Source organism: Corythoichthys intestinalis, chromosome 8, assembly GCF_030265065.1.
Source record: "Corythoichthys intestinalis isolate RoL2023-P3 chromosome 8, ASM3026506v1, whole genome shotgun sequence".
NCBI classification, from domain to species: domain Eukaryota; kingdom Metazoa; phylum Chordata; class Actinopteri; order Syngnathiformes; family Syngnathidae; genus Corythoichthys; species Corythoichthys intestinalis.
The window spans coordinates 2,582,750-2,597,616 of NC_080402.1; the positions used below are offsets into that span (position 1 = coordinate 2,582,750).

Consider the following 14,867-nt stretch of genomic DNA (forward strand, 5'->3'; position numbering starts at 1 on the left):
AAGCAGGCCCAAACCATGATGCTGCCACCACCATGTTTGACAGTGGGGATGGTGTGTTCAGGGTGATGAGCTGCGTTGCTTTTACGCCAAACATATCGTTTTGCATTGTGGCCAAAAAGTTCAATTTTGGTTTCATCTGACCAGAGCACCTTCTTCCACATGTTTGGTGTGTCTCCCAGGTGGCTTGTGGCAAACTTTAAACGGGACTTTTTATGGATATCTTTGAGAAATGGCTTTCTTCTTGCCACTCTTCCATAAAGGCCAGATTTGTGCAGTGTACGACTGATTGTTGTCCTATGGACAGACTTTCCCACCTCAGCTGTAGATCTCTGCAGTTCATCCAGAGTGATCATGGGCCTCTTGGCTGCATCTCTGATCAGTTTTCTCCTTGTTTGAGAAGAAAGTTTGGAAGGACGGCCGGGTCTTGGTAGATTTGCAGTGGTCTGATGCTCCTTCCATTTCAATATGATGGCTTGCACAGTGCTCCTTGAGATGTTTAAAGCTTGGGAAATCTTTTTGTATCCAAATCCGGCTTTAAACTTCTCCACAACAGTATCTCAGACCTGCCTGGTGTGTTCCTTGGTTTCCATAATGCTCTCTGCACTTTAAACAGAACCCTGAGACTATCACAGAGCAGGTGCATTTATACGGAGACTTGATTACACAGGTGGATTCTATTTATCATCATCGGTCATTTAGGACGACATTGGATCATTCAGAGATCCTCACTGAACTTCTGGAGTGAGTTTGCTGCACTGAAAGTAAAGGGGCCGAATAATATTGCACGCCCCACTTTTCAGTTTTTTATTTGTTAAAAAAGTTGAAATTATCCAATAAATGTTGTTCCACTTCACGATTGTGTCCCACTTGTTGTTGATTCTTGACAAAAAAATTAAATTTCATATCTTTATGTTTGAAGCCTGAAATGTGGCGAAAGGTTGCAAGATTCAAGGGGGCCGAATACTTTTGCAAGGCACTGTATGTTGTACAGTGGGGAGAACAAGTATTTGATACACTGCGGCCAAAATATCAAATACTTGCTCTCCCCACTGTATATCTGCCAAGTTATGACTGTTCAAAATTTGTTGTTAGACAAAAAGGTGACTGTCATTTTCCTGTTCCTGTTTGGACGTCTCTGCTTCAATGAAACCTCAATATTTTTCATCAGGTTTGAAGTCAATTGATTTTTTTCCCTTGGAGGAAGACCAGTCTAGTAAAAACAGGGCGTTTCCTGTTCCCAGCAGGGGACACTAGCCGTAATTGGTAATATTGTTCAGACTGGGATACATCTCATACATGCCAGATATGAAAAAGACAACCTTTCACCAAGGTGTTATTAGTCATTTACTTTATATGTAGCCCAAAAAAGGACTCACTTTGGCACGCCGCCCATGCCAGGGCCTTTAATTAAAATTCACAATTTTGGTTACTTTAGGTCAGTACTTCTCAAATAGTGGGGTGCGCCCCCCCAAGGGGGCGCAGAGCGATGCCAGGGTTGGCGCGTGTGACCTCGAGGAACATGTTTTTTTTTTTTTTTTTGCCGTACTAGAATAAAGTGTACTTGCACATCCACTCAGTGGGTGGCAGTGGCGCTCTCATTTTCAAAGTGCGCGCAGTATTTTTGAAGTAAGCAAGAGCACACGGAGAGAGACTCATGAAGAGCTGGAGACGAGAGCTGTGCGCCGTTGTCGAAAGCCGTTTTCCGGCCGGACTCACGCAGCGACCCACTGTATTCTCCGGTTCTCACGTGTCCGGCCAAGAAGTGCCATTTTGGGCTTGGGATCGTTACGACGACTGCCCTCACCTAAGGTTCTCTCTCGGCTGCCGAGAATGCGCTTTTTTCGGGCCGTTTGCCTTTTGGCTTTGACAAACGTGCCGAATATTGCCAACAATCGTCCTGCTTTGTCAATGTTATATCAGTAAACCAGTGAGCACTGTTAGCATGCTCAGTGCCAAAATAACCCCACACCATTGCTAACTGGAGGTGATACTGTGAGCAGCGAAAATAAAAACTGTCCTTCAGTCCAAAGACACCCCCCACCCTTCGATTCGTTTTTGTTTTTTCGGTCAATTTTTTTGGCATATTGTCCTCATGAGTTCATGTTTCTAATCAATTTGAATTTGTTCTTATTTACTGATTTTATTTTTCAACATCAAATGGTCAAACATTTACCTTGAGTGTATTTTTACAGTTTGGATGTGACTTTTTTTATTTTATTTTTATTTTTTAATTCAGGCAAATTGATGCGTGTTAAGTGTTTTCTGTTACAAACAAAACAATGTTAATAAAGTTATACTTTATAAGTTGATCTCTGTTATTTTCTCTAATAGAAAAAAAAGGATACAATGTGAGGCAGAGGTGTACTTATAATAGTAATATAGACAAATGATTCTATTTACAGTGGCCGCAGAGTTTGGGGGGGGGGCGCGAAACATTTAAGTCTTCCTTGGGGGGGCGTAACAGAAAATAATTGAGAAGCACTGCTTTAGGTATATATATAGATAATGTGTGCGACTCATGAACAGTCTCATCAATTTTATACGCCAATGTCTCAAATGTGCACAAATAAAATAAGCCATAAGTCATTAAAAGGGGCTAGAAGCCAAGAAATTGATGTTTTAGTGATGATTCTTGAGTCATTTCCTGTTCACCGACCCAAAATCAACCGGGAAGTGACCCATAAATGCCCCAGAATCAACGGGAAGTGACCTGTAAATGCCCCAAAAGAGAAGGGAAGTGACAGCAAATCAACAGGGAATGACGTGAAATGTCCCAAAATGAACTCGTTGGCTGCCACTGAAGGCCATAGATGTTCAATCTGTTTGTAGTAAGAGGGATGGTAGTGATTTTGCCAACCTCCCCCAAATATTATTTTACTGTAATTTTTGAAATTATGTATATTTTTTAAAACAATCTCTGATATCTGTATTCTTCACCTAAAGCAGACTGTTACATTTGATAACCAATCAAAATGAGACTATTGCAAACACTTGCTTTTCTTTTAACCACCGATGAACCGACTGTCAAGATCATCCTTTCTGGCAGCCCTAATATCAACGTAAATCTGTTCTTTCGCCTTTAGATCCTCACCGAGCAGATTTGCACGCAAGTAATCCATAAACAGCATCCGGACCCCGATTCCAACGTGAAGATCGTCAACCCACGTAAGTTTTTTTTTTTTTCCCTCAAGCACGTGTTGGATTTGGAACCAGCTCAAAAACAAAAGGAGTCGAAAAATTCCCACCCCCCTGCTTCGTTTCTATTCCGACATAAGAACACATGTCGTGAGTCAGTCCATTTTTTTTTCTTCCAAAAAGGTTCTGGCAGGAGCGTCTTTAAATTGACAGGGTCCGGCTGCAGTCCCACGCTGATTATGTGCAGCCGGATCACTTTGTAACCAGCTTTTCTTGATTTTAATCTGCGGTAAAGTCTAAAAAAAAAAAACCCAAACTAAAACAACAACAACAAAAAAGCCTCTTGATTGCACGTCAACGCCAATCAAAGCGCGGCGAGGAAGCGCAGTTTCCCTCAAATTAACTCGCAAAAACAAGATGCCGGGGTCATTTTCTGGGGGTGAGGTTTCAGCGACTCGTGATTCGCTCGTCTCGACGACGAGGAAGAGACTAACGTAACCCGAAGCCCAGGGAGATTGACGGTAATTCGGCGAAATTGAAATGTCGTTTTTCAGTGTTTGGATTGTTTGTGACAGAATGATTTGTACGCAATCACATTGCTTCGCTACTTGGAACGTTTGGGTTTAGAGCTGAAACGAATACTGGAGCAACTCGAGTAACTCGAGTTTAAAAACTGATCCGAGTAATTTTATTCACCTTGAGTAATCGTTTATTTTGACAGCTCTAAGCGTCACGTTTTGCTCTGACTACTTTTAATGCGGGACAACGCGCTAATGTCACGTGCGGATAGGAAGAAGGAAAAAAAAAAAAAACAACTTACTGCAGCCGACAGCCGCTACAAACGACGCCGATGTTGCTAAATACTAGCCTGCACAATGCTTCGTTGGTAGCAGGTAGCGTCTAATGCGTCTCATAGAGATCACATGTATGTTGAACTAGATGCGAAATGACACTCGGCCGCGTCTGGGCAGCGTTAGTAAACAGCCGCCATCTTAAAGCAGTAGAGCGCTAAGCGCTAATAAAGAGCGCTAAGCGCTAATAAATAAGATTAACGTTATTGTCACTACTAGCTCACATAACGTTAGCCCTGCGGAGGGCTAGGTCTCTATTAAATATGACCACTGTCGATGCGTGGCTAACGCGTCTTACATACAGGCTTTAACATAACATAGCATTGTGGAGTGATGAAGGTGTGAAATAAAAACTCAATAATGTTTACTATCAATTTTAGCTCAGTAGTCATTGCTGGATAAAACACCAAGTAGCACTGGTCCCTAATGTGCTCCAATACAGCCTGTATCATATATTTATTATGAACACTGCAAAAACTCAAAATCCTATCAGGACTTACAGTTTAGACTAACTTAAAACTTAACTAGAACTTAAAAATGGCTTGACACAAATAGAAATTGAATTGAAACACGTGGGAAAAAATCCTAACTTTTAAGTGATGTGTGTTATCAAGCGTAACGGCATTTTTAGGTAAGCTATATGTATATATATATATTTTTTAAAATAAGATCTAAACGTTTTTTTGAGTGAAAGCAGTGAATTAGTCTTTTTTTTTAATTCTAGTTACATCTGAGCAGAGGTTGCGCTAGACTTTTTCGTTGTCTGTCATTTTGACTGACAGGGTCATAAAAATCCGGTCATTATCTATTTTCACCCGTCACTTAAGTTTTTAAAATGATGATAATGACATTGTGGTGACCCTTTGTTTGGCATAATTCACCTTCCGTACTTGTGTGTCCATTTGGCCCAGCGCGTTAGCGGATACGACACAGTCACGTGACAGAGACACTTAGGAGCCGCGCGCATTCCGGCTTGAATAGAGAGTTCACAGAGAGCAGCAGAGCTACACCAGCTGGACACAGCAATTCGAGCTAACAAGACTCTTAACATTGCATTAGAGCTGAAACGAATACTCGAGCAACTCGAGTAACTCTAGTTTAAAAACTGATCCGAGTAATTTTATTCACCTCGAGTAATCGTTAATTTTGACAGCTCTAAGCATCACGTTTTGCTGCGCTACTTTTAATGCGGGACAACGCGCTGATAGTGCGTAGAGGAAGGAAAAAAAAAAAAAAAAAAAAAAAAAAAAACTTACTGCAACCAAAAGCCGCTCCAAATGATGCCGACGTTGTTAAATACTAGCCCGCACTATGCTACGTTGGTAGCAGGTAGCGTTTGATGAGTCTCATAGAGATCACATGTACTAGATGCAAAATGACAGACTCGGCCGCGTCTGGGCAGCGTTAGTAAACAGCCGCCATCTTAAAGCAGTAGAGCGCTAAGCGCTAATAAAGAGCGCTAAGCGCTAATATATAAGATTAACGTTACTGTCACTACTAGCTCACGTAACGTTAGCCCTGCGGAGGGCTAGGTTTCTATTAATTATGACCACTGTCGATGCGTGGCTAACGTGTCTTACATACAAAATTTAACATAACATAGCATTGTGGAGTGATGAGGGTGTGAAATAAAAACTCAATAATGCTAACTATCAATTTTAGCTCTGTAGTCATTGCTGGATAAAACACCAAGTAGCACTGATCCCTAATGTGCTCCAATACAGCCTGTATCATATATTTATTTTGAACACTGCAAAAACTCAAAATCCTATCAGGACTTACAGTTTAGACTAACTTAAAACTTAACTAGAACTTAAAAATGGCTTGACACAAATAGAAATTCAATTGAAACACGTGGGGAAAAAATCCCAACTTTTAAGTGATGTGTGTTATCAAGTGTAACGGCATTTTTAGGTAAGATATATATACAGGGGTGCACATATTTTTTTTGCCCAGGTTCTCAGAGGAGGACCTGGAGATGTGACTTGGTCCTCATTGAGCTTGAGAGCCGACCCGCCTGATGCGATAAATTTATGACAAGCTTTACTTAGAGCCAATTAACTTGAATTAATTATATTAACAATTAATGCTTGATTAACATCAACTGGCACAACAAAATTGCCATTACTTTGAAGTGAAATGTAAAGAAATGAAAAGCACCAATTCAAAATAAAGGGCATTATGCGGCTCCCACATTAACTCCAAGCCTTTTTAAAAGTGGGATGTCCTCCTCATAAGATCTCATTGAACGTGCATGTTTAGCTTTGTAAAATGTGAGCAAAAACACGTTTGTCAGTGCATGTCGCTGTTCATTACCTTTATTCCGCCCTATTCTGCCACTTGTCTGACATCGATAGTTTGCTTAATTGCCACATGCTCTGTTTTTTTCGTGCTTTCCCAAAGTTTGGATGGCTGAAATCCTTTGACCCTACATAAAATGCGCTGCTCTTATCGGCGACATTGGTGTTCTCACGGCACATTTTATAACGCATTTCCGTGCGAGCATCATTTGCTTCTAGCCATGGTACCTCCTGTAGCCACTTTTCAGCAAAAGTCCTTTTTTTTTCGTAGCTCCGGTGACGTCTCTGTCTGTCTTTTGACGGGGGTGGGGGAACACGGAAGTAATTACTCAGTGTGGCCTGCCTCTTCGACATTTTGAGAAGTTATTTTCTCGTGTCCGCCGCAAATACAGGGTCAGCCATCGGTACGCAAAAGCGTATGGAAACCGTTGAGGGCCAGCGCGTTTGTCTACGTCCAGTACGCATGCGCGCATGCGGACCACTTATGTGCATATTTTTTTTTTTAAATCTAAAAGTTTTTTGAGTGAAAGCAGTGAATTAGTCTTTTTTTTTTTATTCTAGTTACATCTGAGATGCAATTGTTGGCTGTTTTCAACAATATACATCGAAAATAAAGACAATGAATGACGGAAAATGGTTCAAGATTAGATGAAATGTCTTGTTTTCTCATGTATCTTTATAATTGCTCTTCACCTAAAAATATATTTGTTTTATCCGATTACTCGATTCATCGATAGAATTTTCAGTCGATTACTCGATTACTAAAATAATCCCTCATTTCAATATTGCCTTCATAGTCGGGGCAAACTGACCATATGTGTGTGCTTCATGCGTTCTGTCAATCCATATAATCTTTGGATATGAGACTAAACGGGGATTATTTTTGTCTGTTATTCTTGTCCTCTTTTTCAAAATTGTGACAACCTGTCAGCCTGTGTTGATGTGAGTTGTAGATTGATACACCGGCCACTTGAGTGACCAAAATGCAGTGAAATTATAAATAATATTACATTTGCCGATTGCAGAAGGGCTGACACGGATTTTGTTGTTACAAGGAAATAAAAAACAAAACAAAAAAACCCCCCAACACATTAAACGTTGTAATAGTTGCTTAATTTTCCTCATGTCCAATAAGCATTTTTCAAAAAACAGAATTTGAATATATTGTTTTCTTTTTAGTAGTTGAACAACACATTGTTTGTATTTTTCAGAGATCCTCAAGGCCATCGCCACCTTGCTGAAAAACTCTCCGCTGTCCGCCGAGACCATGGAGGTGCGCAAGGTATTCTTATCGGACATGATCAAGCTGTTCAACAACAGCCGGGAGAACCGCAGGTAACGCGCACGTGCGTAAAACGCGCCGGCTCGCACGTGCTGACGCTAGCTAACGTCTACTCCGATGGGGGGGAAAATAAGGAGCCTGCTGCAGTGCTCGGTGTGGCAGGAGTGGATGCTCTCGCTGAGCTTCATCAACCCGCGCAACAGCGAGGAGCAGAAAGTCACAGAGATGGTGTACGCCGTCTTCCGCATCCTGCTCTACCACGCCGTCAAGTACGAGTGGGGCGGGTGGCGCGTATGGGTCGACACGCTGTCCATCACCCACGCCAAGGTCAGAAACATTATCTCCTGTCATGTTTTTCGTGCTTCCGTCCACCAATGAGACTTTTTCAGGCATCACATGTCCAGTTTTAGCAACACAAATTGTGTGATCCTTACAGTGGGGCGAACAAGTATTTAGTCAACCACTAATTGTGCAAGTTCTCCCACTTGAAAATATTAGAGAGGCCTGTAATTGTCAACAAGGGTAAACCTCAACCACGAGAGACAGAATATAGGAGAAAAAAAAAAAAACAGAAAATCACATTGTTTGATTTCTAAAGAATTTATTTGCAAATCATGGTGGAAAATAAGTATTTGGTCAATGCCAAAAGTTCATCTCAATACTTTGTCATGTACCCTTTGTTGGCAATAACGGAGGCCAAACGTTTTCTGTAACTCTTCACAAGCTTTTCACAGACTGTTGCTGGTATTTTGGCCCATTCCTCCATGCAGATCTCCTCTAGAGCATTGATGTTTTGGGGCTGTCGGTGGGTAACACGAACTTTCAACTCCCTCTACAGATCTTCTATGGGGTGGAGATCTGGAGAGTGGTTAGGGCACTCCAGGACCTTGAAATGCTTCTTACGAAGCCACTCCTTTGTCGCCCTGGCTGTGTGTTTGGGTTCATTGTCATGCTGAAAGACCCAGCCACGTCTCTCATCTTCAAGGATTTTCACTCAAAATCTCTTGATACATGGCCCCATTCATTCTTTCCTTTACACAGATCAGTCGTCCTGGTCCCTTTGCAGAAAAACAGCCCCAAAGCATGATGTTTCCACCCCCATGCTTCACAGTGGGTATGGTGTTCTTTGGATGCAATTCAGTATTCTTTCTTCTCCAAACACGAGAACCTGTTTCTCCATCAAAAAGTTCTATTTTGGTTTACCATAACACATTCTCCCAGTCCTCTTCTGGATCATCCAAATGCTCTCTAGCGAACCGCAGACGGTCCTGGACGTGCACTTTCTTCAGCAGGGGGACATGCCTGGCACTGCAGGATTTTAGTCCCTGGCGGCGCATTGTGTTACTGATAGTAGCCTTTGTTACTGTGGTCTCAGCTCTCTGTAGGTCATTCACTAGGCCCCCCCCATGTGGTTCTGGTATTTTTGCTCACCGTTCCTGTTATTATTTTGATGCCACGGGGTGAGATCTTGCATGGAGTCCCAGATCGAGGGAGATTATCAGTGGTCTTGAATGTCTTCCATTTTCTAATAATTGCTCCCACAGTTGATTTCTTTACACCAAGCATTTTACCTGTGCGGATTCAGTCTTCCCAGCCTGGTGCAGGTGTACAATTTTGTCTCTGTTGTCCTTCGGCAGCTCTTTGGTCTTGGCCATAGTGGAGTTTGGAGTGTGGCTGACTGAGGTTGTGTACAGGTGTCTTTTATACCGATAATGAGTTAAAACAGGTGCCATTAATACAGGTAACAAGCGGAGCCTCGTTAGACCTCGTTAGAAGAAGTTAGACCTCTTTGACAGCCAGAAATCTTGCTTGTTTGTAGGTGACCAAATACTTATTTTCCACTCTAATTTGGAAATAATTATTTAAAAATCAAACGATGTGATTTTTTTTTTTTTTCCACATTCTGTCTCTCATAGTTGAGGTTTACCCATGTTGACAATTACAGGCCTCTCTAATCTTTTCAAGTGGGAGAACTTGCACAATATGTGGTTAACTAAATACTTATTTACCCCACTGTATATCTGTGCTATCAGGCTGATTCGGCGAACGGATACAAGCAAACCACGGCCGATGAAACCTTGATTAATGTGGCTTTAAAAATTTCGCGAGCTCTGGGACGCTCGAAAAATGACTCTCATGCCTCTATTTGCGAAGCTAAATGGTAATTAACAACAACAACAACAAAAACTATTCACCTTCTCACTCCTCTAGTATAATGCCCCATACTCCTTTAAATAGGAAAAGTTGCGTTTTTCTTGTGCAACAATAAGAAATAAACTCATTGGTGCATGGGACGATATTAAATATGCTTGCTGCTTTCCACTGACTGACAGCGTCTACATCAGACTACATGGCTGTTCCCCAATCTTCACACTGGGCTGATGCTAGTGTGCTTACCTACCCGAACCTAAACCCTAAAGAGGCCTAAAAGGCCTTTACTATAAGGATCCTCACTGACACTACTACTAAACTGATGGAACTAAATGTCAAATTGACTGGAGCTTTTTTTTTCTGCAACTGGGGTAGCAAGCCTGTCTTTTAGGGTGGCAGTTGCCAACCCATGCCACCCTGTTAGATCCGTCCCTGTTGGCATGCCTTCTAGTTCAAATGGATTAGACGTCTAGTGCCATCAATAGCCGCCAAGGCGACAAAATGGCCATCTTTGGGGAATTATAAAATAAAGTCTTCTGAAAAATATGATGATCATACCTTTAAAAACTATTTAGTCCTGTGTAAATAGTAACTTCCCTTCCTACACCCCAGCTCCTACTATAAACAACAATCCTACTATTAATAGGGCTTTGACTCTTTATTGTCAAGAATTTTTTTTTAAGCTAAAATAAAATGTTTGTCCCAATATTCCATTGAAACTGCTTTCTGGACACACCTTCCATCCAACTAAAGCTGTCCGATTTGTTTAACACTAAGTCCAAGACAGCAGCACGAGCATATTTACATATAGAATATCTTTCATTTGCCAATCAAAACAAACCGCTGGCACTTCTCATTTGGAAAAAAAGTGCAGTTCAGTTATTGTGGCTATCACGTTACGTTTGTCTGTTCCAAAACGGTGAAGTAACCGAGAGACGGTGCGGGATTGTGGTCGTGGCGGACACTTAAAAGCCCCGCCGGAGTCCAGGCTGATTTAAAGATGTGTTGGTGATAGGAGGATGGGCGCGGGGAGGGTTAGAAACCCATAGGGGGCGCTGGGAGACTGTGCGAGTGATGGTGGGGGTCTGCAAAGGAAGACAGTGAGCTTATGACGGAATGCGAGCACAAAGGACTGTTATTGTTATTATTCGGTGATTGTAGAAAATACATCATGGTGTTGTTTTTTTTTTCAGTGCCGAAAAGAAACTTCCGTTTTTCAGTGCAAAATAAGTGATTTGGGTGGGAGCAATTCATGGACTTCTTGTCAATTACTAAAAAAAAGATTAAGGTTAGAATTTAAAAAAAATGTGTGGGATTGATATTTTTCAATTGGTGGTTTCCGTTCGTACAAAAACATAGCTGGCATCAAAAGTGTCAAATAGTTTGTATTTTTTAGGGCTGTCAAACGATTACAATTTTTAATCGAGGTAATCCCAGCTTAAAAATTAATCGTAATTCGATCATGTCCGATCATGTCATTTTCAAAGTATTGGAATCGGCAAAAAAATATCGGCCATGCCTTTTTTTAATATATATATATATTTTTTAATTAAATCGTTATCTAACTAATTTAATTTTACAGACATAATATGTTACACTCATCCAGAGTCTTTAGTTTAGGCTTAAGGGAGGGATATCAAAAATATCCCAATAACGGCGGCAATTAATTTATTAAAAAATGTCACGATATGCGCTGCACGACCCTCTCACTCATTGTCGCGCTCAATCTGTAAAGACGCCGTTTAACCTATATAGAGAGATAAAAGGCAGCGCAAATTGAGTAGAATGAATTTTGGCAGCCTTTGGGGGCCTTTCTTCAATTGGCTAAAACCTTGCAATCGCTCTCCCTATGATTAGAAATATGGGAAGGAATGTGGGGAAGCAAGGTGGCAATTGAGCTTTGTCTTAACACCATAAGTTATTCTCCAAAGCAGAGAAGATATATCCATTGGTAGCACGACGCACAGTCATGGTTTTACTTCCCATCATGGTTCCACTTCCCATCATGCATTGGGGCATGGCTGCAGTATCATTTACTGAAAGCTCAACAAATACACTAGATGGCAATATTTAGTCACTATTTTAGTCAATATTTAGTCACAATATACGAAAACAAATACAAAAGTAAAATGAGTAGAGTGAGTAGCCTTTGGACGGTCCCAGTTGAAGCCTGGGACCGTGTGCTTTGGTCAGATGAGACCAAGATTGAGCTTTTTGGCAACAAACACTCTAAGTGGGTCTGGCGTGCCACGCAAGATGCGCAAAAGCACCTCATACCCACTGTGAAGTATGGGGGTGGGTCAGTGATGCTGTGGGGCTGTTTCGCTTCCAAGGGCCCTGGGAATCTTGTTAGGGTGCATGGCATCATGAATGCTTTGAAATACCAGGACATTTTAAATCAAAATCTGTTGCTCTCTGCCCGAAAGCTGAAAATGGGTCATCACTGGGTCTTTCAGCAAGACAATGACCCTAAACATATGGCCAAATCTACACAGAAATGGTTCACCAGACACAAAATCAAGCTTGTGAAACATTATAGGAGAAGATTAGGTGCTGTTTTGTTGGCAAAAGGGGGTTGTACAAAGTATTAACACCAGGGGTGCTGATAATTGTGACACACATTATTTGATGTCAAATAATTATTTCTTCATGGGGGATTTTTTCCCCACTGAATAAATGCACTTGTATTGAAGGTTGGATTTTTCTCTTTTTTTCCCCCATTAAGGTCCCATATTATTTGAATAAAAAAAAAAAAAAATATTAGAAGCTAAAAAACACATCTTAACCAGGGGTGCCAGTAATTATGGAGGGCACTGTAAGTACTGCATTTGTTTATTATAACAATAAATCAACAAGATGGCATTAACATTATTAACATTCTGTTAAAGTGATCCATGGATAGAAAGACTTGTATTTCTTAAAAGATAAATGTTAGTACAAGTTATAGAAAAATTTTATATTAAAACCCCTCTATGTTTTGGTTTTAATAAAATTTGTAAAATTTTCAAACAAAAAATAAACTAGTAGCTCGCCATTGTTCAGCACCACCAATTCTCATGGTGCTGAAAACCATAAAATCAGTCGCACCCAAGCACCAGCAGAGGGCGACAAAACTCCAAAAACACAAGTAACAAGTGCACATGACACTGTACTGTCATTTTAATCTGTTTGAACGGGGCTTGTGCGTTAATTGCGTCAAATATTTTAACGTGATTAATTAAAAAAATTAATTACCGCCCGTTAACGTGATAATTTTGTCAGCCCTAGTATTTTCCAAATATGTACCTTGATGACTATATTACCGAGGTGTATATTATTAATAACCGGCTGATAATATCTGGTATTATCTGGTAGCCGATAGTATCGGGTAGCCGATAATATTGCTCGTCAAAAGCATTTTAAATTATTGGAAAATAGTGCTGCAACTATTAATCGATTAACTCGAGTATTCGATTAGAAAAAAAATATTCGAATTAAATTTTGCTGCCTAGAGTATTCGTTTAATTAAAGTGGCGTTGTAATGGTTTGTTTTGAAAGTGTTTGCATTTAGTTATATTGATTTGGGTGGACACACTGCCCTCTAGTCTGCCTCATTTCACACGGCTAAATCCAGCTGCTCCCTGTTAAGACCAACATAAGCTAAGTTTTTTTTAATTTTTTTAATGCATTCGTAATTTAAAGTTTTCACCATTTTATGTGGAAATACGTGTTTAAACTATTAAGAGCATTGTAAAAAAAAAAAAAAGTTGGCATTTTATAGCATTTAAACTAGCAGACTTTTACTATGTAAGTCAGTCAATTTTTCTTTTGTTGGACATATATCTTCCGTTTGAGGCTCAGGTCAGGTATTTAAATTTTTTATGTTCTTTATCCGATTACTTGATTATTTGAACTAACTAGTTCATCGATTAATCGACCACTAAAATAATCGATAGCTGCAGGCCTGGGACTGGGAGGGGCGAATGAACATCATTCGCCCCTCCCAGTCAAAATGGATTGGACGTCTATCACCGTCAATGACGGCCAATGAGTTCAACGTGTGCCCTATAAAGAATTTTATAATGTAGTCATTTTTTTTTCTTCTCAAAAGCAACCAAAAACACTGCAATAAAAACCCTTCGCTGGCCTTCCGAGTGCCCTGATTGGCCAACGAAGCTCCACGCACACGCTATAAAAAAACCTAAAGAAACTCAATTGCAATTTTATTGTCGCGTTTGATAGATTTGCTGCCACCTTTGTAGCGCCGCAGCCGTTTGTCACTGTTGCTCTCTCCTCCCACCGCCGCCGGGCGAGGCCAGCGTGCGTCTTTGAAAACGAGTCGCCAGGCGAGCCTTCTCGCCTTTTCCTTCTCCTACGCTGAATATTCATCGGGGGGAGCCTCATAAATACGGGCGAATCTCTCCAGAGTCGACGCGCATTCGCAAATATGGTGCTGCTTCATGATTTAGTTTCTCCGGCGTCAAACGCCGGAGTCCCGAGATGTGTTTACTGCAAGGCTTTTGTGTTCTGCTGATGGAATCTGCTGCATATTTGCACTTTATTTGGGAATTTGACATTATTTTTTGAACGTATGGGGCGTTATTTATTGTTGTGATGCCTGAAACTATTATTCTGATTCTCAATGAATCGGTCCATACGTAAATTGTGTTATTTTCTGTTTTAATTTAGATGTGAATGTTGGACTACAACCCCTAGCAAAAAGTATGGAATCACCAGTCTCGGACGAGCATTCACTCAGACATTTTATCATGTCAAACTCAGCTTGCCTGAAAAAATAACGAATTAGTTCAAAAGTGCAACTCTTAAAGGGATCCTCTATTTTTAAGACAAGGAATTCTTAAAAGATACATGTTAGTATGAGTTATAATAATTTGATATTAAAACCTCTTAATGTTTTTGTTTTAATAAAGTTTGTAAAATTATTTTAAGTGATAGGTCGCCATTCTTGTGACGTCACAGTGCGTGACGTCACCGGTCCCGTTGCCGAAATTCCAGCGTGTTACTCGTTAGCTTTCCCAACATGTCGTCAGTTCTACCCTTTCTATTTGAACCAGATCTGAAAAGTGAAGAGAAGGACAGCACTGTCGGTCGTTCACAAGACGAGCTTCAGGGAAAAATGCATGCAGCAAATACCTGATAAAACAAAAG

General features: G+C 40.7%; 1 protein-coding gene across 7 annotated transcripts in view; it reads left to right on the forward strand.

The window, feature by feature from the left end:
• The window catches only part of lrba (LPS-responsive vesicle trafficking, beach and anchor containing), a 442,809-nt gene that overhangs the window by 69,413 nt on the left and 358,529 nt on the right, over window positions 1–14,867 (forward strand). For all 7 annotated transcript variants that reach the window (XM_057842680.1, XM_057842682.1, XM_057842684.1 and 4 more), the window contains exons 19-21: window positions 3,084–3,165; window positions 7,498–7,621; window positions 7,703–7,895. In XM_057842680.1, coding sequence (XP_057698663.1) covers window positions 3,084–3,165; window positions 7,498–7,621; window positions 7,703–7,895 — 399 coding nt within the window. The remainder of the gene's footprint in view (window positions 1–3,083; window positions 3,166–7,497; window positions 7,622–7,702; window positions 7,896–14,867) is intronic.